A 27298-nucleotide genomic window follows, 5' to 3' on the forward strand; every position below is an offset into this window, starting at 1 on the left:
CAAGACATTTTGGAAATCATGCCAGATAGAGCAGAAGATTGATTTAAATACATTTAGAGTAATTTCAAAAAAAGTTTTCTAAACAAGAGTCCTGGGCGGACGGTCGCACCACATGACATTTTGACGCTTAAAACAACAACAAAATCCCAAATAACTAGTATTTTGTGTAAAATTCAAGTGAGTCCATATGTGGGACAGGTAGGTCATATATATGGTATTTTTTTATCCATTTAAACCTTTTTTGAATTGGAAAAATATCTGTTTTTCGGAAAATATAGGCGTTGCGTCATTGACCCACATATATACATACACACACAACCATCGTTTGTGTATGAAACAACAGCTATATTACCTAAAATCAGTCCCACATTCTTAACGGCAATAACTAGTACTATTTTTGGTCCAGTCCATCAAGGGTATGTATTCCACACGTTTTTCATTACTAACCTGCATGACAGATTTATTAAAACAATCAATAGAGCCATTAGTTGCAGTTCATAAATATCAGTTGTATCATTATTTCTATCATCTTCAGGTATTTATGTTCATTTTGACCCAGTTGAAAACATTTCCGCTCTTGAGAACTATCAAAGAACAGGGTCAAATCCAGGCCAGTCTAATATATGAAATAATTTATTTGTTACATTGTTTAATAAAACAGCAATAATAATTTTTGCACACTGGATATAAACGTTTGACATGCCAGGTGATGTGACGCTGTACAGTAGCAGTCCTGCAGTGGTGATCATGAAATAGCAGTTATGAAGAGAACACATGATTTTTACATTGGTGGATCGTTTTTGTGGGTTTGTGTTTCAGCAGGGTTTTTTGTTTCTTTTTGTTCTTGTTTTTGTCCTTGTATTTTTTTTTTAACTTTTCACCCAACTTTAAGAAACAACAAAAGAAAAGCTGAAAAGCACTGCTTCAACACCAGAACAGGATGTGAGACGAACCAGACGTGATGCTGTGAGTGAGGTGAAATAAAGTCTGCGTTGTTCTGACAAGGAAATGGCAGTTAGTCGAAGACTCGCTTCTTGTCATTAATGAAATGTTCACTCATGCGATCCAGATGCATCTCAGTGCACATACGAGAACATGCATGAGTACATAACATTCATGAAAAAAAATATATATTCATATATTTTTTTTGTTTTATTCCTTTTAAATATGCTATAGCTTCAACATGAAGATTACAGCAAACATGATCAGCTTTTTAGAGTCATTGGAAATTACTCTAGACTTAGTAATTCTTGTATCATAAATAGTTAGAAAATGAGCAAATATTTTTGCGTGAACCTCAGTTTTTTGGTGATAGCAAATGAATTTGATGATTGGTCATCCACACCGGTGGATTTGGGTGAGAGGAAGCAATGGTCTTTGTTGCTTGGCAAGCAGGGAAGTTCTGTTTTTTTTTTCTTGTTTTTCATTTATTTTTTGCAGCGTAAACACTCCCTGTGAGCCAGAGCTTGTGAAATCCTTAACCAAAAAAGGTCAAGTTTTTTTTTAAATTATTGTTTTTTCCTCCAGAAACTCCACCTTTAAACTCAAACAGGTACAACAGACCTCGCTCTGTTTAAGTCCTGGGTTCCCATGTGTTGGTGCCGTGACTTGACGCCGGCCACCAGACTCCCTCCTCTGCTCCCCTCTTTGTAAATCTGTTGCAGGTTTGATCAGCTGGGCAGCAGCCACGGCTCCACAAAATCCCACTGCTTCCACAGGACGAACAGCAGCAAGGTCAGCAGCACGGTGGCAGCCACGCGGGCTCTGGTCTTCATCAGCGGGGTGATGAAGTTGGCCAACGTGGACACAAACACCAGCAGCACGGCCATGAGCGCCAGGATGACGTTGATGAGCTTTCCCAGCAGGACTCGGGCGTTGGCGTTCTCCACCCCCTCCAGCTGGACCACCTGTTGCTGCTGCTGCTGCAGTTCCAGCTTGGTGATGCGGGTCAAACACGACTCCACGGCTTCCTGCGGGTGCACACCCCAAAACCCGCCCAAGAAGGAAACACAAAAGGGTGTTGAAGGTCCTCATAAACTATACCTTGAATACATCTTCATGGTAACTTTTTTTTTCATGTTTTCACGTGAGAACTTAAAGGGGACCTATTATGGCATCTAATACCTATTTTAAACAGGCCTTGAATGTCTTAAAAACAAGCTTTTGATTGTTTTTGCTAAAGAGATTAGAAATTCAGCCTTTGAGCCATATCTTTATTTTCCCAGTGTTTAACGTCATTCTCTATGTGGGATTCTGAGTGGGCGGGGCTATGATAATGAGGCTCTGTGCTGATTGGGTGCCTGAATGACGCGATACACCGCTACGAAAAAATGGCGGAAGTCCCGGCCGGCAGAGTTACCGTGTCCTAACATCGTGTCCTAACTGCATGCGATGCGAGCGAGCGTCAGCAACAAAATCAATTCCATTGCTTTATTTTCTATTGGACTGTCCTAACTGGCCGCAGCGACGCTGCGCGTTTTGAGCTGAACATTTGTCGGACGCCCTGCTTCTATTTTCTTCCTGTCGCTCCCGTTGAAAGCCGGTTGAAAGCGCTGTAGGAAACAGTCATGGATGAGGAACGGCTGATCCAGTTAGTTGAAATGAGAAGTTATCTCTATGATTCCTCCTCATTTCACTACAAAAAACGTCAATAAAGTGGCAGCTGCTGGAGGGAGATGGACAGAGAGCGTCCGATGTCACGCAGTGCGACGCGATAGTCGGACGCTCGCATGCAGTTAGGACACAGAGTTAGTTGTGGGCGTGGTTTGCATTTTGGTTACGTAATGAAAATGCGCAGAATCTGAACGGCTCGTAGAAGCCACATCACACTGGATGGCTCATCCGGGCAGCTGTACAGACACTGCAGAATTTGGTTGCTTTCCTCTTTCTCTGAGTTAGTAGGCTGAGGGGAGACCACTTTATATATGTTAAAGCAAGAGAAAACGTGTTTTTCATAATAGGTCCCCTTTAAAGTCTACTTTTGGTGTGAAACGGTTTCACCTTCTTCCCAGACATAATGCTTTAAAAGTCCAGACTTGATATCTTAAAATCTGATGGGACTGGCAAAAAAGAGGGCGTGGCACACCAGAAAATGAGTCATCAAAATGTCCATGTAGACAGTGAAAAGAGGAGGGTTTTGATATAACTAGTGTACAACTTAAAGGGTGGATGTAGCCACTGGGTCTGAAAACTGAAGCCAACTTTCAGGTGCATTCAGGTTCAATTCCACAGAGAGGCGCTGGATCCAAGAAGAAAACCGAAAACATCTCTGGTCAAATGTTTAGCCAAAGAGTTAAGTCTTATAGTTTGTCATTTTGATTTGATGACATCAAATGATCGGGAAACTGATCAGAGGTGTTTAGTCTACTACTTTTGTGCCAAATAAAACAGTTGATCATGTTAGGAAGATCAGCAGAGCTGCTGCTTGTGGTGATGAATGGGAAGAGGGCAGGAGATGCAGACAGCATAGTCTGGGCTACAGTGTTCAATGGGGACTTTTAATATTATTGATGGATTTTTATTTTTAAATCTCATAAGATTGCAAACAATGCCCATAATATACATGGTTAGGGTCAAGTAGAATGTGTAAAATCCAACTTGACCGGAAGGCAGATAGCATCATAAATAACAATTATCTCAAGAGATGCTTGTTGCAAACCAAAAATAGAAATTGTGGCATGATAAGTTCACTGCACACTAGTCACGTCTGTCTCTGATACACTGTAAAACCTAACAGTACATCTTAATAACAAAAGTAAGTTGAAATAACTTAAACTTTGGAAAAGGTTACTCATTGCCATAAGTTAAGATAACTCAAAAATTAATTAAATAAATGTTTGAAGCTGGTATAAGATGTCTGTGTTTGTATTGTGTTACAGCAACTTAAAGTTGAGTTATTTAAGTTATGACAACTAAAATGGTTTAAGGCAATTGGTTTCCTAAAATGAATTGAGGAGCTAGAAGTTGTGACCACTACTTAATTTAGAGGAATAAAACTGAGTAACTTGAACTTAAGTGCTAACATTTATGTAAAGAAGATTCAATTAAGCTAGTCTGGCTTGATGCAAATTAATACAATCAACACTTTTTAAATAAGTCTGAAGGAAATACTACATATGAGTGTATAATACGTATTAGTTTTAAGTTCAGTTTAATGAATGAAATGGTACTAAATATTTAAGTTACTTGAACCTCAATGGAATATTTTTTTTACACTTAAATTGTTTGAGTTAATAAACTTAAATGGTTTTAGGCGATCGGTTTCCTCAAACAGTTTGAGTTCAACTAACTTATCAGGTTTTACAGTGTACCGCTAGATTTACACAAAACATTGCAAAGAAAAACCTATAATGGGAAGAGTTAGAATTCGAAAGTAAAACATTTCAAATATTGTAAAAAGCTTTTGATGCTTTCATGAGGAGGATTTTCCGACGTGTCTATAGTACAGTTTCGAGCTAAAGTATGATGGAAACACTTGTTTTGCATTTGCACGTCTCTGGCATCACTGGATGTGATGTAGTCAGTCAATCAACAGTAATCAAAATCCAGTTCCCAGGTTTTTTGGCCTCATGTATAGAATGTAGTTGTGCTATAACAGTACTTAATCGTAATGCATTACTTCATTACATAAGGGCTTTGCCTCTGAATCACATGAATGATCATCCGCTGCCTTCGTCTTCTGTTGACTATTTTCCCAATAGCAGGGGCAGCAGTCGCAATCATTTCTCCAACACTAAAGATGTTATTGTCCATCGTCTTTGAGGTCAACGTGATCTTTTTCTTTGATTTGAAGACAGGAGATATGGAGAGAGAAATTGGGAAAGTAAGCTCATACCAAACTGTTCAATGGAAACACACACCCCCTGCAGCAGAACCTTTGTCACAATTTCAGAATTGTCACTTTTGTTTTTTGAAAAAGTGTAATGGAAATCCGGCTAATGTGAATATAGTAGCCACTTCTGAACTAAAAAGAAAATAATAGTATGATCAAAGTTTGATCAAATGTTTTGCTCTAAAACAACAGATACATCAGTGAGGAGCATCACAGGGGCGACATCCTCACCTTTCCAACTGCCTCTGCATATTTTAGCATGTGACGTTTTTCATCATTATTGTCTCAGTGAAACATTTGGAAAAAGTCCAGAGTAATCAGTGTTGTACCTGGATGTCTCTTGCTCTCTCATAGGACTGGTAGGCCACCTTTTCCTCCATGCTGGCGAGTTCCTGTTTAAGGTTGGTCATCTCGTTCTGGTGCAGCTCCGTCAAGTCATTCAGCTGCTCTTCAAGTCTCTCATACCTGAATATAAAACACAGTGCTCTACAATGAATTTATGGATCAGAAAAAAGATCCTAGTCCAGTTAAATCCTGTCAACACGATATTATATAATGTACAGTAATTTAATCTGCGCCTTTAAACGCTGCTAACGTCCAAAAGCTTTCTTCATCACTTATACAGGAATTATCAGTGAAAGACAATGTTGCACTGGGTAACAACAAGCATGAACACGAAAGTTTATTTAGCATAATATTGATTATATTTAATTGGAATATGTGCTAAACCAGAGCTGAAAATTGTCCTCAACAAGTGCTGTTTACTCTTGGAAAAAACTATGATAATCTTTTAGAAATTTAAGTGCATGCTGTATGAGGGGCTTGATTTTAAAAGATGTACATCCTCTTTAGGAATAGACTGACCCTAAAAGCCCCCAAAAGAGTTCTGAGTTTAATCTACAAGGATTTACTGATGATGGGGAAAACAAATAAAATACTGAAAGCCTTATCCTTTAAGTGGAAAAAATTAACACTGTAATGAATAAACAAACAAACCAAATATCCGGTTGTTACAGTATGCAAAAAGTGTGCCGCTGTGTTTTAGATATTTGTACCTGTATCGCTCTTCTTGCAGACACTGTGTCATGTAGGAGTAGTCGCTTTGCAGCTGGCCCTTCATGTCCTCGATAGCATCCTCCATGTGAGTCTGGCTGGCTTTGATCTCCTGCAGGCCCTCCAGGAGAGAGTCCCATGAACTATGCATGTGATGGTGGTGGTGTCCATCCAGTCGGGGACTCCCCATCGCCGGCCCCAGCATCCCCCCTCCTATGCCGGCCCCGCCGGAATTGCTGCAAGCTCCGGAGCCCGACGTCGCGCTGGAGCACTCGTCGTCACTACCGTACTTTGGGCTGGAGACCAAAGTTGCGCTTCCGCTCAAGGCTCGGGGTGTGGGGGTATCATCAGAATGACCCCCGACCCCGTCCTCCAGGTCCTTAAGGTGGGCAATATTATCAGCACTCCCAAACTTGTTTCTGATTAGGCTGGCAAACTCTCTTGGCTTGGAGACCACAGCTGTGTGAGTGAAGGCTGATACTCCACCTTTGACCCCTTCAACTACTCCGCCTCCGAAACCACTTATCCCAGCACGAACATTGGCTCCAACGTCCTTTAATCCCTGCTGCATGTCCCGCAGGACATCCTTGGGCTGACGAGCAGGTCCGTTCTGTGAAGAGGGAAAAGGAGTGAGGAAGCAGACAAGTGGAGGGACAGCAAAAGGTGGAAGTGGGATGATTAGGTCTAAGCAGTACTCGAGTTGTAAAATAAAATCAGGGGGGATGGTGGATTTTATCATATGGGGACAGATAATTTGTGCTGATTACAAATAATATAATATATAACAAATAATAGCACTGACCAAAACACCTGCAGAAATACTGCAGGAATGACATAGCAGCAGTTAAATGCAGCCTTCTGTAAGCTTTAAATATCCACTGGGCTTACATCAAATACATCAAAACACAACAATAAAAAACAGTTTTCTGAACTTATCAATATGACTCTGTCCTTCACAGGATAAGAAAAATGGATCACTGCAAAAACTCAAAATCTTAACAAGAATATTTGTCTTATTTCTAGTTAAAATGTCTCATTTTGATAAAAAAAAAATCTCATTACACTTAAAACAAGACTCATCACTGGAAAAAACAACAATTTTCACCTTTTTCAAGTAGATTTTCACTTGAAATAAGTAGAAACATCCGCCAGTGGAACAAGATTTTTTTGCTTGTAATAAGAAGATAAATCTTTTCCTGCAGATTTTCCTTTTTATTTCAAGTGAAAATTTACTTGAAACAGGTGAAAATTGTCAAATAAGTTACTTTTCTGGTGTTATTTTTCTGGTGATGACTCTAAATGTTGAAATAGCAGTAAAACCACATTCATTGATGAAATGACATAAGGGATGGAAAGGGCGGATGGCAGTTTTACAGGGGGGATGATTTGGACCGTTTTTATTTCAGGGGTATGCCATCCCCCCTCATCCCCCCTCAACTCCAGTACTGGGTCTAAGGGTCAAAACTGCAGGAAGACAGATGAGGAGAGGCCCTGTAGAGAGTTGGGTGAGAGATGGGAGGATGCGCTGACATGAATAAGTGTTCGGAGAGACACCGGTCTATATTTGGACACAGCTGTTCTCATAAAGATAGAAGTCGTGTCACTCATGAGACAATTCCAAAACAGTAACGGGACAAAAACAGCTCAATACACTCGCTTACCTGCTCTATCTCCTTTAGCTTCTTGTGATAGTGCTCGAGTTTCTTGTGCAAGTGCGCTATGGTCTGTGCCGACTTCTGGTTCTTCTTCTCAAAGACCTGTTTGATTCTGGACGCCTGCTGTTTGTCTGCGTTGTGAGCTAACTTCAGGTACTCGGCCACATTGTCGTCCCGGGCCTCCTGCTCCACGCGGATCTGCTCGGTCACTTTCAGGATCTTCTGCTGCAGGTGCTCCAGCGCGGCGCGCGTCCTCTGCGGCTCGCCGACCCCTGACCCCTCCGCACCTGCAGCAGCCGTGACCCCGGACGCCCCGGCCGCCCCGGCCGCCGCGGCCGCCGCTCCGTCCACGCTGATGTTGCTGTCAGAGCCACCATGGCTGGTGGTGGAGCAGGGCAGGCCTAGAGTTGCCACCTCGCTCTTGTCCAGCTGAGGGGACAAGAGGACAGAGGAGGCTATTTAGGAGGTTAGAGGGTTTACTGAGGCTGAAGGATGAATGCTGGCTCTGATTGCTTCAAAATTGTCGCTTGGATGCTCCAGTCAGCATTTGTCTCTGTGTGAATAGTTAAGTTCTGTATATAGTGAATCAACTGGGGCATAGAGTTAAAGATAAAACACAATTTTAAGCAAGATAGTAATAATAACTTATGAAAGAAAGGGGGCAACACAGCAATGTCACCAATGTAGTTAAGTAATTCATCAAGCTCTCCTTTAATTTCTTGTTGGGGGTATACTGGTAGATTGTTTATACATTTTCTGACCACTTAAACATATTTTTCCAGTAATCAGCTGCCAAGTACTTCCAAGCAGCCTAGAAATTGATATAAATGATCCCCACAGAGCAGGAGAGAGACATTTTCTGGCGGCTATTTCCTCGGTTTTTAATGTAATTAAAAAAATGACAGTCATCCAGAACGTTAGAGGTCAAGTTTAGGTCCGGAAGACTGAGAAAGCTTTCTGGGAGAACTGCTCTTAAGATTGCAAGAAGTGAAAAAACCCCAGTTTAAACCCGGTTTAAAAAGCAGCCACATTTAAAAAAGAGAAAACAGATTTTGTCAAATGAGTAGTTATTTTTAAGAAATCTTCTTTAGGATCAATACATTTTCTAAACACAATGAACGTCTTTGATGAAAAAAAAAATTCTCCATGAACTGACATTTGTCACAGAAAAAAAGAGATTTCCATTAATAGGCTAAAGTACACTGAGAGAGTAAATTAGAAAACCTCATGCAATGGGAGCACTTTAAATCAGCTCATCCACCCCTGGTGCATGAGGATATAATTGATTTGGTCCAAAGACCAAAGAGCACGCAGAGGAACCATCTTACATTAATTAGATGATACGTAATTATACCGCTTCCTTCCCAGCACCGCACCAGAAGCTCAACTTGCAAACTAACTTTTCAGAATGTATTTCATTTGAAAATACATCAGGCAAAATTACAACATTTCAAATGACAACAGTGTTCATCGAGTTAATAAAGCTCTTTAAAGTATTTTGGATCAGTGCAGCGTAAATCTAAACATTGGCCTTTTTCCAAATGAATGAAGATGTGATCCCATTAAGACCTGAGCTGCCAAATCATTGATCCATGGAGGGGGGTGGGGTGGGGATTCCCTGGTCAGTTTATTTCCAATGGCTGTGTGCAGAGGGGGGGGGGGGGGGGTTGTTAATGACTTGCTGCCTGACGTCAAAACATTGTAATCAATGCTGCAAACAGGGGCTGAGGCAGACACATGACACCGAATCGTCTCTTGGCACTGCTGTAATTTCTCCTGTAGGGACATTTATAGCTCTGGATTTTATTTGCATGACAGTGTGGAAGCAGCACGAGCTCCTTGTGTTGTAGGAAGAGCGAGGGAAAGCAGGAAGTTTATTTATTTATCTAATAGGTTACAATCACGTTGTAACTGCAGGGGAAAACAGATGCCTGCTCTCCCTGGAGATTAGTAATTCCCTGATCTTGACAGAGAAAGTGAGATACTTATGCGGTTGCTAAGCAATTGCTCACAGCATGAGGCTGGGGGATGCTACGTCCAGCGTTCGGCTGCATATGGATGAAAACAGACAACCAAAACAACACAGAACCCAAACAGACAACAGCAGCCGCAATAATATATCTAAAGTTGTCGTTCTGCAAGCAAACGGAGTGACGCTGAGGATGAATGGAGGCTCTTGGTGGTCAGGCGAGCAGCATGTCAGTGATGAGGATGGAGATGGCAGATGTCTGTGGCATGAAAACAAGAGGACGGGGTATGTCCATGTCTTCTTCCCGCGGCTGGAGATACAGCTGGGACACGAGAGACGGCTGAAGGATGTCGACAAGCGTGGATGCAAATGCATGAGGCTGACACACAAGCTGCACAACAATAAATTAAATCAGAACGTTACCATACTGCTTTAATCCAATTTTTGCAGTGCCATTGCAAGTCTGTATTCGAGGCCCATCCTCCTTTTTCTCCCTCCTCCTCCTCCACCCTGCGCTCACCGAGGAGGAGCCCCCCTCCTCAAATATCTGCACCCCCAGCCGCAGTCTGGCTTACTATCACCTCTCTGGATCCTAACGCTCCATTGTTAATGCCATCGACAGCTACAGCCTCCCTCTCCCACTCGCTCGCCCTCCCTCTAACACTATGATCTATTTTCCTCTCTCTCTTTCTCTCTCTCTCTCTTTCTCTCCATTTCTCTGTCTCTCTCTCTCTCCCTCTTTCCTTTGTGTCATATGTTCCCTCCCCCCTTCCCTTTGCTCTCCCACAATCTCTCCCCGGCTCTAACTGTATCTCTCTCTCGGTCTACATGCAAAAGCAGCGTTGGCCTATAATGGATGTGGGAGCTGAGGGACAGATGATGGAGGGGGAGCAGGCGGGGGGGGGGAGCTCGGCGCAGGCGTGCAGGTGCTCCTGTGCGGTTCAGAGAGGCAGAGGGAGGGGATAGGGCAGGCTTCAGGCGCTGCATCCCATAAAGCCTCAGTACAAACAGCCAGCGTGTCCTGATGTGGGACTGCAGTGATGTGCTGCCAAAACACACACCGACTCCCTCCCCTTTCCTTCTTCTTTTTTTTTTTTTAGCCAAAGAATGTGGTGTCACAACAAGAGGAGCCTAAAAGACCCCCTTCATGACGTTTTAACCGCACAACTTAGATGCTGGCGTGTGTGTTTCTGCAAGGGAGAATCTGCTTAATGGAGAAGAAAATGAACTGAAATGGCCTGAAAAAAATGTAACTCAGACATATGCAAGTACAGAAATAGTCGCAGTAATATTCAGATGTCGTCATAGTAACTGAACCACATTGTAAATCTAAATGCTAATTATAGCATTACTAAGCAAAAATACACTTGTCATGCAATGACAGTTATACACATGGACCGATTTGTTGGTAGCGGTCCATTAATGAGGACACACCCACCGTGGCACTGTAATAACTTGAAGCTGACAAAAGTATGAACAAATAATAATCTACTGAACAATGGCCAGTGAAAAGCACACTTTTCTTTTGAAATGTGGTTCAAGAGGGTCATTAAAAAGAAAATGAAAAAAAAAAAAAACAACTAATGAAACTAGCCTGGATTTTATTTAAAATCAAAAAATAGATTCAGTTGTAAGTGTAACACTGTAGTACTGAGATTTGTAGTGGCTCCAGGTGGAGTTGATTAAACTTCTTGATGGGTTATTAAGTTATAAAATCATTTTATTAATAATGGATCTGACACATTATATTCTTAATCTGCAAAGTAACTGGCAGCAATAGAAAAAGTAAAAGTGTTGGTTTTCCATTGCAATGTAAAGAAATGACATTTTCAATTAAAATGACAATGAAATATAACTAAAGTAAAATGAAAAAAAATATGCAAAGGATACTGTTAAAAATCTTAAAAAATGAGTGTGTATCACCAAACCATACAACTGATTGTGTTCTCTGTCTTGTCATCCCTTAGACTCCCACCTTAGTTACCTTTTCATAGGTAAATCCTAAATTAAGTGTCATGTCATCCCCCTGAATAATCACAGGAGGTGTGCATTTTTTAACTCTTCACATCATCAGACGCAATCTTCTTCTGAAGGTGAAACATCTATTCACCGAATTCTGCAAAAAAAGAAAATCAGAACTCTTTTTTTAGAGGATAAGGAGAAAAAAAATAGAATTTGATGCAAGCAAGAAACTGAAAAAGATGAGAGACTAAGAAAGAGTAGTAAAGTAGAGTTTACAAATATAAAAGTTACCACTGCTCAGGAATTTCAGCAGATTAACTGGTAACGGGATTGGGTAGGAAATGAGCATCCATTCTGTACCCAGCAATGATTAATTGCTTCTCATTCCCCAGCAGGAGTTGCAGAACATCATTGTTTTCTTCTCTTTCTCTTTGTATTCTGAGCATCTGAAGTTAATTATACTGTGAGGAGATTTTGGGTGTGTGGGGAAGTCTCAGTGAACAAAAGGACAATGACAGAAACCTCTGCTGGAGGCCTAGTATGCAGACAGCGTTGAGTCTGAATCTGTCGTGGCCTCCTGTGTACCTTGAAAACAAATCTTCAGTCAACATCATATGCTGCTGCATCCAGAAATGTATTCTGACACTGTGTTGCCCATCAGTAACAAACCCTTTATCAAGCAGAGATGCTGCATAGTTCTTTTAGCACAAAGTCACTGGTTTTACCTTCGACTTCGCCCCTTGTATCTGCCATTATTGCAGATTAAATACAAAAATATAAAAATGTTTATATTTTTAACAAGTTTATTCAATTTCCGGAGGTCTAAAATAAATTTGTATGTATTTGTTAAAAAAATTAAAAAAATAAAAAAGAGGATCACAGTAAACAAGCTTGATTTTTCAGCTGTGTTCGTTGCAGCTGGTTTCCAGAGTGGCGTCAACCACCCAGCTTTGCCTCACCTCTTTCTTTAGGGGACTATGGATCTTTGGAGACCAGCGCCATTTCAGAAATGCAGCAAATAAATGAAGTATGATGTAAACTTGGGTGGACTTAAAAGTGAAGAAGATGGCCAAAACAACTCTAACATGTGTCTGTGATGTCACAGTTTCCTGCAAATCTGAACCACTCAGAAAGCTTTAGTTCGGCCTAAGCAGCAAAGTGAACAAGTTGTATCATTTCCACATTTTTATTTAGTTGTTACTTTTAACATCTAAATATGTGTTCTCATACATTTTTGTGTGTTTTGTTTTATTAATGTTTACATAACATACTATTTTTTTCATTGCCGGTGTATTATATTTAATACATACATTTCCAAGAAGGCAGCACGGTGGCTTAGTGGTTAGCACTGTTGCTTTACAGCCAGAAGGTTCCTGGTTTGACTGTGAGTTTGCATGTTTTCCCTGTGCTTGTGTGGGTTTCCACCGGGTACCCTGGCTTTCTCCCACAGTCCAAAACATGCATAGTAGGTTGATTGATGATTATAAATTGCCCATAGGTGTGAGTGCGAGCATACGTGGTTGTTTATCTATACATGTGGCCCTGCGATGGACTGGCGACCTGTCCAGGGTGAACCCCTGTAATGAGCTGGGATAGGCTCCAGCAGACCCATGTGTTCTTGTAAAGGATAAAAAAAAACAGGAATAGAAAATGGATGGACATTTCCAAAGACCTCTGCACCACCCCCATAATCAAAACTGTAATAATAAAAATGTTTTAATAAATTAGGCAAATTACCAAAGACAAAATCTGAACCATTTTTTTATTTCAATATAAAAGAGAAACTTCAAATAAAAAAAAAAGGTTTTTCTGTGTATTATTTCATAATTCTGGTTGATTTGGGTGCCACCTTATCCATTTAAAAAAAACTGCACATATCACGTTTGATATGTGCTAGGTTTTTTTCCCTACACATGAAGGATCAGCAAAAACATATAGAAAAGTCACAAACAATTATCTAAGTTTGACTTTTTATTTCAATTTGAAATCATCATAATTACATACAATCTAAATCAACGTGATAAAGACCGACTCACAATAAATAAAGACTCATTTGTGGCTTTTAGCTGAGAACAACATGTAGGACTTGTGTTCAAGCATCTATCAACAGAAGTGCATTTGTTGTTTTGGGTAGTTTTTTTTTTTTTCCGCTCCCCGTTTCCAATGGCAAACTTTTCAGAGCTGTCAGTACATAAAGGATTATCGTTGCAATGACCTTGTCTGACATGCATTCAGATTAACCATAGCAGCAGGATTTGCCAGAACAGACGTAAATGTCATGAACAAACATACTATTTGTCTGTTACATTGCACTGTGATAAAGCACATGGCTTTAACTTTCTAAATAATACATTAGTGTGTGGGAATACTTTCTCTCTGAATTTCCTTTATGGGACTTTAAATGCCAAAAAACACAAAGGCCACAAAGGCACTGACTGGGTATATGGAGCTTCATAGACACCACCATTAGATTTGTGTGCAATACTGCAACGTTTTTTGTGATTATGCTACTTAACCATGCTATATTCAACTCTATGCATAAATCTCTGATATATATACATACACACACACACATATATACATATATGTATATATATATATATGCTCCAAAATACATGGTGCGACATACATAACTTCCATTATCTGGTGCCATTCATATGACAAGGTCTGGACAGGGCAGATCTAGGGATTTGAGACCCATTTAACATACAGTATAGAGAAGGGATGGAAAAGTGGACAGATTTGCACTTCTGTCATTTACAGTCTAAGCAAAAGCATGTTCAAAATATCAGATCGCTTCAAGCCTGAGTACACGAAGGCTTGCAATGTAAAACACACTTAAAAAAAAAAAAGACTCCTCGCCCTTGTCAAACACATTAAATAAACAAAAAATAAAACACTGCCAATACAGAACAGTGAATGTGAACAAAAAACAATGAAGCACTGGATCAATTTGCTACTGTTTTCGGTCATTCTGCAGCTGAATTGCAGGAACTGTTGACTAATTCAATAACAAACGTCACACCTGTTCAGTAGAGAGAGGTAGGGAGTTACCACCAAGCTGGAAGCTGAGACGTGACTGTGCTTTCAGTGCTGAGGAATGTGCAGTAGCAAATGTCACCCACCACTTTGGCAACCACTTGATCCAAATGAGTATAAATCCACTGATTCCAGAGATTACTGGTAATCTTCTCTGCTCAAATGTCCCTCTTAGCCCTGGGAGAGGGAAGAAATGAAAAAAAAAAACAAGAAAAAAAACAAAACCCTGACATACTATACCCTAATTAATCTGAAACAATCAAAACGGGCGTGGCTGAGGTTTCTTCTGTGTTCAGATGACCCACAGGCTCCCTCTGGACTTCCATCTGAGAGTCTGTGAAGAGGGTGGGATTCCTGAGTGAGGTGCTGTTTGTGTTGTTCTCCTGGAATGTGGGCACGTTTGCCATGAAAATCATTCAGATTTCAGTGGCATCCAGACTATTCTTCTTTTAGCCTGATAGAAATCTGTAGGGATAAAGAGAAGGATACTTAGTTCAGGGAGAACTTACATTAAAAGCAGAATCTGATATCTTTTAACTACAGGACGTAAACATGCACCTGTGATGTTGGTCTGTTTCCTCTTCAGCGCTCTATTTTCTCCTTGCTCTGGTGTTCTCTGCCAGCTTTCCAGGTTGATTGCACGCTTCTCTGGTGTGTGAGGGATGTTCTCCTTCTCGCTCTGTGGCGACTCCATCCTTTTCCTGCCAGGAACCATCGCTCCAGCCGCCCTCTTACTGTCAGACGGTTCAACACCAGGCTTGCAGGATCTGTAAAGCACTGGCACCTTTGTGCCTGGGATGCCCTCCCACTTAAAATCACTGCTCTCCAGAGGCTTGTCTGAAATAAAGTCAAATCCCCAGCGCTGTGATGCTTCCTGCAGATCCTTATGCAGGGCAGCCTGGTACTCCAGCTGGAGCTGCTCTCGGTCCACTGGGCCAAACAGGTTCCTTCGGACGGGTCCATTCCTCCCTCGGGTCCTCAGGATGGTTGTATGAGTAGACATTATTCTGCACTAATGGGAAAAGACAAGAGAGAGCCCTGGTTATTAAAGATGTTTGCCCTCCTTTCTATTTCTTTGTTTGTATTGCTTTTAGAATAGAACAGAATAGAATAGGACTTTATTAATCCCAAAGAGGAGAAATTTGTTTGTGCAGCAGCAAACATACCACAGTCTCAACTAGGGTTGCCACCCATCCTGTAAAATACGGAATTGTCCTTTATTTGAGAAAAAAAATTTGCGTCCCGTATTGAACTAATACGATTTGCTAATGCGATTTGTCCCGTATTTTCATTAACGCCCCATACACACGTCTGTCACACACACACATCAACACTAAATATGTGAAAACGTCATTCGTAGTAAATTTAACTAAAGATGAAACAAATATATTATTTCCCACTACATTCAAAGTGAGATATTTCAAGCCTTTATTTGTTGTGATTTTGGTGATTATGACTCACAGTTTATGAAAACCCCAAATAAAAAATAAATTAGAGAATATTTTATGAAATCAATAAACAATTCCATCATCAAAATTATAACGAATAAAGGTTTAGCATATCTTGCTTTGCATGTAATAAGACTAGGTAATATATTAGTTTCACCTTTTAAGTTGAATTATTGAAATAAGTTAACTTTTACACCATATTCTAGTTGAATTATTGAAATAAATTAACTTTTACACCATATTCTTCACCTGTATCTACTCTATATTCAACATCTATACAGTCATGTAAGTTCAATGCTATTAAAGCACTTTAAACTTTAAATCAAAGCATTCTGTTTTTTCATATAAAATAAACACATTTTTATGCAGTTTAGAAGTTTTGGGGCTTTTTTTGGCGCCTGTGCTGCTGAAATCAGGGCGTCCCTTATTTCTATTTCTGAAAGGTGGCAACCCTACTCTCAACAATTTTACAAAAAAACACTCAGTATGAAAAGGTATATAAAAAAAAGTGTATCCCAAGAAGAAAAAATCAAAATAACCAATAAAAGCTAAATAATTTTATAATTAAATAATTTTCTGCCCATCTGTCAATCCTTCCTGAAAACATAAATATGCAAAAACATCACTCACGAGTTCACATAGGCACTTAACAGGCAGATCTTAACACCAGTCATACTTTGGGGGAAATACAAGTAATCCATGCAATACATAAACAAAATCACCCATTTTCTATCTTATTTTACTGCCTCAACTATAAAAGTAGAAATCAGGCTCACCATGGTTCTAGTGAACTTGCACCTCCTCAGTAATCAGCTGACTGGAAGCAGCCTTGCGCTGCTTTTATTATGTACCAGTGACTCGCGCGTCCGGTGCGAGAAGGCTGATTTATGGTTCCGCGTTACACCAACGCAGAGCCTACGGTGCGCGTCGCCGCGTAACCTACGCCGTACCCTACGGCGTAGGCTCTGCGTCGATTTAACGCGGAACCATAAAATCCAGCCTTCACTGGTACATGCCTGGACATAACCTGGCGGACATGTAAAGACAAGTCCCCTCGCTGCAGATACACAGACTCACCACAAGGTGGCAGTGTGAGACCAGCAAGAGCACCTCATCAGGAGGAGTCCATTCATTCATTCATTCATTCATTCCTCTATGCAGAATATTGTATGTAAATCAATTTATAAACCAACTTTCAATAAGTATAAAACTGAACTGCTATGAAATACAGCTAAACGTTTGCTGGTTTACTCTAAAAACTGCAGGAAGGGTCCTGTTGTGTCCCTGGAGAATAATACTGTAATTCATTACACCCAACCGGGAAGGGTTGGACCAAATTCTAAGAATTCCTCTTCCAGGGAAGCATGAAGGAAACCCACGCCAGCCCACCCTGATCATCCAGTTACAGCCCAGAAAAAGGGGCCGTTATAATATGAGAACATAACAAATTAAGTTTACTACGGCTGATTGAGTAGATAATTTAATCTTGCAGAGATGTTGGGGTTTTCTCCAGATGACAGACCGGAGTCCAGGCACGTGAGCTTCTTAAGAACTCCAAGGCCATAAAGCCCCTCACTCTTCAATATGACAGCGCCTTGTTTTGTAAAGATAGACTAACGTGGATATGGATCAGGTAAAAAAAGTCCAGTCATATGATTTGACTTTGCAACAACAGTGTACATTACAACTGCAAAGCTGCATGTCATCCATTCTCAGCTTAAGTCACTGAGAGACTTTAAGCCTTAAAATGTGTGATTAACAAGACATTTTCTAAATGAGTTTGGCTAGTTAAAATTAAGATTTTCTCTATTTTTAACTACTAAGATAAGTTTGAGGAGTAACTGTAATATCGATTGTATTTATGTGTCAATAAGGTTTACTGTTTGTCATAATGAATATCAGAGGTGTGTAGTAACGAGTTACATTTACTCCGTTACATTTTTGAGAAATGTTGTACTTTTAGGAGTAGTTTTGAATCACTGTACTTTTTACTTTTACTTGAGTAGATCTGTGAGGAAGAAACCGTTACTCTTACTCCGCTACATTAGGCTACGTTGAGCTGTTACTTTTCTTTTATCCCCTCCGCGTACGCGTCAATCTCATGACATCACTGAGTGATTTTTTGGGAAAAATGTTTGTTTTTAGATGTTTTGTCACATTTACACAGACTCAAACACACACAGAGTTTCTATGAGTTCATGGGCTTGTTCTAGTTCTACCTGGTTTAAAAAGAAAAGTACAAAGGCTTGAAATTTTGTGCTACTTTATTTTTTATTTATTTTATTTATATTATTATGTATTAAAGTACTTTAATTTACTTTAAGATTATTTTAATTTAAGCTATTTTTTATTAATTTTAATTTATTTTATTATTTTATTGATTTAATTTGCCTGAAGATGATTATTTTGTACTTTTATCTGTTTGAATGGTTGTGTTAAAAAAATAAATCAGACGTTACTCAACAGTTACTCAGTACTTGAGTAGTTTTTTCACCAAGTACTTTTTTACTTTTACTCAAGTAATTATTTGGATGACTACTTTTTACTTCTACTTGAGTCATATTATTCTGAAGTAACAGTACTTTTACTTGAGTAAAATTTTTTGGCTCCTCTACCCACCTCTGATGAATATTCATGTCAGTGTATGAGGGAGAAAACTGATTTTAAAAACAAATCCCAAGTAACACAAACTTAGTTGGGGGGGGCTGAGGTCAAAAAGCGTTTGAGGCATCACTTATGTGCAGCAGCTTTGCCCGTATGGGATGTAAAGGCCTATTTATGGTTCGGCGTTACACGATTTAACGCAGAACCATAAATCAGACTTAATGGGGTCAAACCTGGGCGTCTGCAGGAAGGCGGGTCTGCAGTTGTGGCGGGAGAGTGGGTCATGCGTGATGAGGAGCCGCTCTGGCCCCGCCCACTCCAGTCAGGATACTACACCGCTCCACGTGAAGTGGAAACTCGTGCGCCCCAGTGAAAATGGGCTGTTATTGTCTTAAGCCCAGCACACTCACACATAATATATGTCAAAATAACCCCACCCAAATCACCTCGGACTTATATTAGTCATGTAAATGTATGAACTTTCAAAAAAAAAAAAAAAAAATGCCTATATAGAAATAAAAGTGGGTCATGAAGAAACCATGGACAGATGTAAAGACCTACAATACTCACAAATACTAAAAGCTAACAAACGTTTGACATATGAAACTTTAAAAATAATCGTTTGTAAATTGTTTAAGTAATAATACTTACATTTTGAGCCGGATGAAATCCACTTAAATCCTCCGTATTCCAAATGAATGGAATTATTCGCCTCCTTGTTGTTTCTAATTCAAGTTTCACACTAGTTATGTGAATTTAACCCCGGTGGCTGTTTTAATTCAATCCTGTCCGCTCCAAGTATCAAATACAAGTTAATGGCGAATATTCCCCTTCTTGACAACTTCTACAACTACTCTCACAACCAGGATGAAACTTTTATGAAGTCTGGGCGGGGAGCGTCCTCTCCGTGGGGAGGAGGCTCAGCCCACACGTGGAACTCTGCCAAACCAGTACACGTGAAACTGCCATTGTTTACTGTCTTTCTAAACTACTTTGTCCTATATTTCAAATCACTGTAATATATCTCTAATACAAATAAAGTGATTTATCAAAACATTGCTAAGTCGTTGTTTTAAATATCCTTATTTTAATATTATTTATTATTTAATGTAATAATATTATAATATAATAATATTAATTAATAATACATTTAATTTATTATTTATTTTTTAATATTCCTTAACAACTGATTTAAAGGATTGTAAAAATATTCACCAGTTCAAGAAATTGTATAAAGACGTCACAATCAGACAATATGAATTTAACGGGTAAAATATATTTTGTTGTTTTTGTTTTTATATTGTTGGTGAGTTAGTGCGTTTGTTTTCTTATTTTTTGGTTTTGTTTTTTCATTATTTCTTTTTTTTTTTTGGTATTATATAAGTAGTGATTGTTGAACAGACGGACAGACCATCTTCATATGAATTGTTTTATTTATTTTTTTGAGAAAGGGGCTTGGTATATAAGGCTTTCTTCTTCTTGCCCCTTTTCCATCATGGAATGGAACATATGTGAACTATTTCCATGATATGGAATAAATAAAAATGAAATGAAATGAAAATGAAAATATGATGCGTAGCCTTATTTGTCACGGTTTCTTTATTTTATTTTTGTATTATTATTATTATGATTATTATTATTATGATTATTATTATTATTATTATTATTATTATTATTATTATTATTATTATTATTATCTTCAAAGGATTCTCAGTTCAGGATCTCTTCTGAGAATTGTAAATTTGTCAAACTTACTTCCCTGACTTGTTTTGTACACATGGCTTTTCCAATGGAAGAAGAAAAAAAAGAAACCGTGAAACTTCAGATGTGAAGTAGTGAAGACGCCGCAACCCTCTGTCCCTCAGTGCGCATGTGCAAGCACCCCAGCTGATTAGTATGTGTGGTGTCCAAGGAAACAGGCTCGCATAAACATAAACAGAAGAACATTGGTCAGTGAATTGAAATAGAATACGTTTTTCACCCCCTCCACGTCAATCTGCCCAATGTAAATAGGGGTGCTCCTCTTTTTGTTGGACCAATAATCATCTCCTCATCTCCGTGGTGTGGTTAGGCATACGGAGATGCTTATAATGCTTAAGTCATTATGATTTGAGCCTCATAAAACCATAGTGGATATAGGAAGAACTGGACAGAAGAGTGTTTGCAAGCCTCATTTAGTTGTACTGCTTGGGACCTTGGTGCAAATGAGCAAAATTAAGACATTTGGGAAGCCAGCTGGAACACAGCACCCTATGTCAATCACAGTTTGCCATTTTGGCTTGTCTGATTTAGATTATGCTTACAGATATGATCCTATTTAATATTATTGTACAGTCATCTCTATTAAATTTGATCAAACATCCTAATTTCAAGTTTTGAAAGAAGGACTATAGAGCTCTGCTGAGATGCACACTCACTTAGCCTGCTGCCAACGGGGTTAGATTCATTGTAGTCGGGCAAGCCTACTGCAGTCATGGCTGCAGATCCACTAAAATAAGGCACCCGTTGTGGCCCCTGGCTCTTTCAGTCAACACACGCTGGAGTAGCAGTGGAACTGCCAGAGAACATTTTCTACAGGGCCTTTTGCAATCTCTTCCCATTTCAGTGGTGACATCAGAAACGGTGGCTGCATTTTAGCCAACTCTTGGTTAACTCATGTTGCCTGCTCTTATTAGCCAAGCTTCATCCTCAGACCCTTCCAGACCAGCCCACAATCAGTCATGGGAGTCTGCTGGTAAAATAAACAGCACAACAAAACACATTCTGTTTAAAATATAAAATACATGATGATGCTAGGTCTTTATTGACTGCTCAGAAGTTGAGACAGTGCCAGGTGAATAAATAGTGAAAGAGATGACAAGTAGCCAATGATCACCTTTTGGTTCCCCAAAGCCAAAAGTCTACCTCCGTAATTAAACATACCATTGTTGGTTTGTATATATTTGACCAACTTTTAAAGTTGTCATGGATGCTATGGAGAGCAAAATGGGTTTCTGAACCAGGCTGCAAATATGTTTTATCTGCGTTGCAAAGTTTGACATTTGAGATAGACACACTTTTTGGAGTCAGGCCCCAGTGCTTAGTCAAGGAACTGCAAACTCCAAATCCTTGTTAGCCTCAATGCAGAAGTTGGAATGTTGATGTCTGCTTGAAACCCAGGAATATCCATAATGGTAACATACTGTACTCAGGAATTTGCTCCACCCACCTCTTACTCTTAAAGCCAATCACCAAACTTGTCCTACTGCCCTTTGGACCAGTTCCCAGCACATCAACAGCACAAGCCCCTAGTAAAAAATGTACTTTATAAAGTACCAGGCCCTGCTGCTCTGCCACTACAGGGAACCCTTTGTTAAGTAGATGCTTGACAGGACATCCTGGAAAGGGCTTAAAAAAAGGAGATACTGTATACAGTATTTCACGAGACCATGCAGATTTGTACTAAACAGCAGCTGTTTACTGCATAATAAGCCTGCCTGCTCATTTCTGCAGCTGAGTGGCAACTTATCTCCCATTTCCAAGGCAGCTGCACGGTGCAGAGACTCTGCTGGCACCATCAAATTGTTTTATTAATTATGGTGCCTCATTCTATTCAGACTTTAGTTCTGCACCACTGTGAAAACTTTAGTTGCTGCCAAATGTGTGTAGAAATTCTGCATAAGTCATAAGTTAATGATTTACCTACGGAAATAACTTCAGCTTTATTGCAGAAACACATTGGTCAGATAGCACTGACAGTATAGAGGAACATAACTGAGAACACCCATGTGCTATGCTTTACTTACATTGACTTTACTACTCTCCGAAGTCAAGAGGGGTTACCTGATAGCCCACGTGAGAGCAAACAAGCACAGACATAAATGATATACTGTATGTCAGCTACATGCACCATCTGTGTGGATGTGAAAAACTGCACAATGTGCTGTATGTTCAAAGAGATCCGATGCTGGAATTTCTTTATCAGAATGGTTTTAGATAACACAATTGTGAAGATAATTCAAACAAAAGGCTACATTGTAGGTTATAACAGGTGTTGTGCTACAAATTATAAAGTAATTTGCTGCTTCATTTAGCAATCATAGTGACTTACAATGTAAAGTGAAAACTATGTTTCCGTTGTTCACCTCACAGTTATCCCTAATAAATGTTTTTGTTATGGTAATTTGGATTTGTAAAATTATGTCTTATACCTTTATGAATGACTGTCTAGTGTTACTGTGTTAACAGAGATGCATTTTCAAGAGCTTTTAGTTAAAATGACATCATATGGCTTTTCCTTGAGAGGAAAATGACCAACCATTGCAGAGTTCAAACAGTCAGTGTTTCCTACTAAGAAGCACTTTGACAAGGAGCCAGTGTTTCCACCCACCAGTGTCTAACCATTCCTTAGTGCAGTGTTTCCCAACCCTGGTCCTTGCAGCACACTGTCCTGCATGTTGTAGATGTTTCCCTGCTTCAGCATACCCTGGTACAAATGACTGTCATCAAAAGACCTTGATAACAAGCTGATGATGACCATTAGTTTTAATCAGGTGTGTTGATGAAAGGCAACATCTGAAATGCAGGACAACGTGCCCTCAGGACCAGGGTCGGGAAACACTGCTTTAGTGCATTGTACAGCAACATTGTTAGAGAAAATGAAGCAAGCAAATAGTTCCCATATTTGCAAAATTACAATTGAACATGAGTTGCTGTAAATCAGTCATTGCAATGATTATTTTCTGTTGGTCTGCTTTTACATAAAGCTTGCTAACATGACATAGAGAGACATAACCACATCCTAAAAGCTGTTTCACTGTCAAGTGCGATCATTTCAATTTACAGGTCAAAGCCCAGAAAGGAAAGGGGAAATTGGAGTTCTTCAAGTACCAACTGGGGGATTAACTTCTACAGCGATTCAGCTTCCATTGACCCCATATGTTTAAATATCCAACTTTGCAGCATAAACATATAAACTTAGCACAAAAAGTAAGGGCAGTTGTGTTTAGATTATGTCTCTGTTGTAACAGTGCCTCTTGGCAATACATCTTATACTGTTGGAAAGCTTTTTATTTCCCTTTTAAATGGTAACGTTGGTAAGAAACGTGTATTTTTAGGATATGGGGTTGCCATTGGTTGCATGATCTCATCTCAATATCTGTCTGCATTGCGATTGCCTCCAATAACGACGAGCCTCGTTTTTCCATCACGCCTTCACCAACAGATGTTACTCTATCAGCATGGTGTTCTTCGGGTCTTCTCCACACTTTCATCCTACAATCCATCTGCCGTAGGCAGAATATGGATTCATAGCTGAACGTAACGTTGTAGGCACTGTAGCGCAAGAGTCAATAGAAAAAGCTAAATGTTTTTTCTCATCGGTGCGAGTTACCCACATGTCCTCCAGCTGGCTTCCCAGGCCTGTTCATTCAGATTATTTGCTGTATTGGGCCACTTAGTACAAGAAAAAAACAGCTTCAAAAACACCCTCCAGTTCTTCAGTCTATTGTTAATGCAGAATACCTACAATGCTAAAAATAAAACCGAGAATGATTCAACTGATAATTGTAAGCAACTATAAGGCAAGTTTATTTGTGTAGCACAATTCAACACAAGGTAATTCAAAGTGCTTTACATCAATAATAAAGCAGCAAGGCACAATTAAACAGTAAATAACAAATAAAATGAAATAAAATAGGTAAAATAATAAAAAGCACAAGTTGTTAAAAAAGTATTTAATTTAGGGGTACGCTTCAGTAAACAGTAATGTTTTTAGGCCTGATCTAAAGGAGCTGACAGTTTGAGCAGACCTCAGGTCTACAGGAAGTTTGTTCTACTGGTGAGGAGCAGAATAACTGAACGCTTCCTCACCTTGCTTGGTTCTGGTTCTTGGGAACCACAACAAACCAGATCCAGATGAACCTCAGGGGTCTGGGAGCTTCATAGGGAACTAACAGTTCCTAAATAACATATTATCGTGATTTTGAATACAATCCTTAAAAGAATAGACTATAATACTTGCTTATGTTCTTTCAACAAATTACAGGTTATAAAAGGTTTGTACATAATGTTGACCCCCAGCACACCTCCATCTGTAAATGGGAGAAATCTAGACAAGTTTTAAGTATAACCTTAAATCTAAAATTATCCCCAACAAGGAGCATGTCTGTGATATTTATGCCAGTCACCACCGTGGGCGCCTGAGTAATAGGCCGTGGATTATGCAGCAGTGGGTGGATGTCCTGCATAGACATATACGTATCCGCCCCATCAAGCGCTGCTGCGATACGTCAACGACATATTGGATATAACGCCATATTGGATGTGGCAAGACTGCGCTGTGAACTAATACAAGTAAATTGACTTATTTTCATAAAGCGTCTTTCTACAAAGAAATGTACGTTTTACATCTCATTTATTCAGTCACACACGCACTAATACTTGGGAAACAGTTAGGTACCAAATATATTTAATTTTCTGAGATGGCAAAAATAAGAACTTCACATAGGAGTAATTCATGTTATATCAGCTATAGAGAAGAAGGTATTGCCGAAAAACAATAGGCTATATATCCCCCCTCACAAAAATAAGAAAAATAGAGAAACAAAACAAATTTTAAATTTTTCAAATAACAAAATAACATATTTGAACCATTTTTCAGACAATAAAATGACTGAACAAAATCTGAAAAATGGTTCAAATGTGTTATTTTGTTACTTGAAATGTTTTAAATGTTTATGTAAAATGTGCTTTGTTTTTTTTTTTGTATAGATGTCTTTGAGGGCATTAAAAGAAAAATAAATAAGAGTTACAATAACAATATAATTATCAATATTTTCCCCGCTTTTTTTTTTACTTTTCATAACATTAATTAAACCAAAATAAATAAATTTAAAAAAAAAGTAAATAAAAATAAAAAACAGCACACCCTCTCCCCTTCCCTCCCTCAGATGGTCAATAGATTACATCATTCAACATATGTCTATCAATACTAGAACACAAATGAATAATACATTAAATAATCAAGTCCTGTGTAAACACATTCATTAATATAGTCGATGATTCAGATCATTAGTCCATTAAAAGCAAAAAATCCAAAAAAGGTCCCCAAATAAGGTCAAAGTCTCTAGGTTTTTTTCTGACGGAATACAATAAAAAATGTGCTTTGTTGATTGTGGGATCAATAAAGTTCTTATTTTTGCCTCAGAAAATGTAATATATTATATTTTGGTGCCTAACTGTTTCTTTATGGTCTATGGTCCCGCACGTTTCTCAGTGGATTCCCGCGGTTTCCTTGACTACTAGCCGGTTTCCTGGATACATGAGTCACGGCTTCTGCTTCAACGTGGGAGACGCGTCACGTGGAGAGCCTGTATGAGTCGTGGAAAAGCGCGCGAACATTTGATAAGCTCTCCCGCCCCGACGTCTGCACACGTGGGCCGAAGGTAAACAGCAGGTCGCGGTTTCGGTGTAGGTGTGAAGAAGAAAGAAGCAGACGACCGTGGGGGTCGTGGTGGGCACAATAGACAAGTCTGTGGGAACCAGCAGAGTGATAACTTAGTAGCTGAAGCAATGAATGAAAAGTCCCATCAAAAAGTTCTTTTGATTGGCTTATTTCATGAAAGAGTTAAGCTTTGTCATCATGTAATAAGCAGAGGTGTCAAAAGTATTCACATTCATTACTCAGGTACAAGTATAGATACTAGAGTTTAAAAATACGCCTGTAGAAGTTGAAGTATCAACTCAACTTTTTTTACTCAAGTAAAAGTATAAAAGTACTGGTTTCAAAACTACTTAAAGTATAAAAGTAAAAGTAATGTAAGGGGGAAAAAAGCCATTGAAAATGAATGCATCTTAGTATAATGCAAATATATTAAAGAACCATATATGTGTACTATTGAGCATTAACATGTGTTTCAGAGAGCAGAAGATAGGATGACTAGTTGCCTATAAGTATTGTAATGGTGCAAAAAGTCAAACTTCAGAGGCATGTTATCATTTATCCTAACCTTTATTGGAATGTACATCCAAGTTTAGTTGCAGGAATCTGAGGGAACGGATGTAAGAACAAAACTGGACAAGAACATCTGTGCCACAACCATAACCAAATTCACTCTATCTGGAATTTAACTGGATAGTTTTTTTTTTAAAGGCCGAAATGAAATAGAGTAACGAGGCTGTTTTTAAAATGTAAGGAGTAAAAAGTACAGATAATTGCGTGAAAATGTAAGGAGTAAAAGTAAAAAGTCGTCTGAAAAATAATTACTCCAGTGAAGTATAGATAACCAAAATTTCTACTAGGGTAACGAAGTATTTGTACTTCGTTACTTGACACCTCTGGTAATAAGTTCACACCAGGAAAAACTGACTAAGAAATTCACAGCAACAGAGCAGGGACATACAGCCCTTCTCCATTCATTTTGTGACTTTTTATTTCAACGATTTGACTACTGTTTTAAAAAAGGTACAAGATGGAAAAAGGTACTTGAGAAACTCAAGTACAATACTGGAGGTGAAACCGATAATTTTCCATTTTAAATACTACTCAATTATTCCACTAAGTGAACAAGAATAAAATATAACAGAAAATGCAATAGTTTAAAGCTAAATGTAAAAAGGGAAGTGAGTCATGATGAAACATTTCTATTGAAATAATAGAAGCCGTAATTTGGAGAGGAAACAGAAGTTAAATGAGTAATTTTAAATAACGAGTAAAACCAAAGCTTTTCTCCGGCTGCTCAGCTGAACAATGGCGCCC

At 39.1% G+C, this 27298-nt stretch overlaps 2 protein-coding genes across 4 annotated transcripts; both read right to left on the reverse strand.

Moving 5' to 3' along the window:
* Positions 1–796: 796 nt before the first annotated feature.
* Positions 797–10216, reverse strand: tmcc2 (transmembrane and coiled-coil domain family 2). Its single transcript, XM_061728491.1, has 5 exons — positions 9932–10216; positions 7546–7968; positions 5887–6494; positions 5161–5296; positions 797–1970 (listed from the first exon to the last, which is right to left on the reverse strand). Exons 1-5 carry the CDS (start codon positions 9932–9934, stop codon positions 1671–1673), a joined length of 1470 nt encoding a protein of 489 aa, XP_061584475.1. The 5' UTR covers positions 9935–10216; the 3' UTR covers positions 797–1670.
* A 3090-nt stretch (positions 10217–13306) lies between these two features.
* On the reverse strand, positions 13307–19423 carry cdkn1a (cyclin dependent kinase inhibitor 1A). 3 transcript variants are annotated; one of them, XM_061728494.1, is made up of 3 exons: positions 18795–18918; positions 15068–15521; positions 13307–14974 (listed from the first exon to the last, which is right to left on the reverse strand). In XM_061728494.1, the coding sequence occupies exons 2-3, from the start codon at positions 15510–15512 to the stop codon at positions 14922–14924; spliced, it is 498 nt and encodes a 165-aa protein (XP_061584478.1). In that variant the 5' UTR covers positions 15513–15521; positions 18795–18918; the 3' UTR covers positions 13307–14921. The 3 variants fall into 3 exon arrangements, with proteins under 3 accessions (XP_061584478.1, XP_061584476.1, XP_061584477.1); XM_061728492.1 differs by lacking the exon at positions 18795–18918 and adding an exon at positions 16734–16904; XM_061728493.1 differs by lacking the exon at positions 18795–18918 and adding an exon at positions 19213–19423 and having other exon boundaries at positions 13308–14974.
* Positions 19424–27298: the final 7875 nt, after the last annotated feature.

The sequence above is a fragment of the Cololabis saira genome, chromosome 8 (assembly GCF_033807715.1).
Source record: "Cololabis saira isolate AMF1-May2022 chromosome 8, fColSai1.1, whole genome shotgun sequence".
Taxonomy (NCBI): Eukaryota; Metazoa; Chordata; class Actinopteri; order Beloniformes; family Belonidae; genus Cololabis; species Cololabis saira.

Coding starts and splice junctions, on each gene's coding strand:
- tmcc2 (XM_061728491.1), bottom strand. Junction 6,495..7,545: donor AGCTAAAGGAGATAGAGCAG/GTAAGCGAGTGT, acceptor CCCTCTTCACAG/AACGGACCTGCTCGTCAGCC. Junction 5,297..5,886: donor CTGCAAGAAGAGCGATACAG/GTACAAATATCT, acceptor TTTTATATTCAG/GTATGAGAGACTTGAAGAGC.
- cdkn1a (XM_061728492.1), bottom strand. Junction 14,975..15,067: donor GAAACAGACCAACATCACAG/GTGCATGTTTAC, acceptor TTATCCCTACAG/ATTTCTATCAGGCTAAAAGA.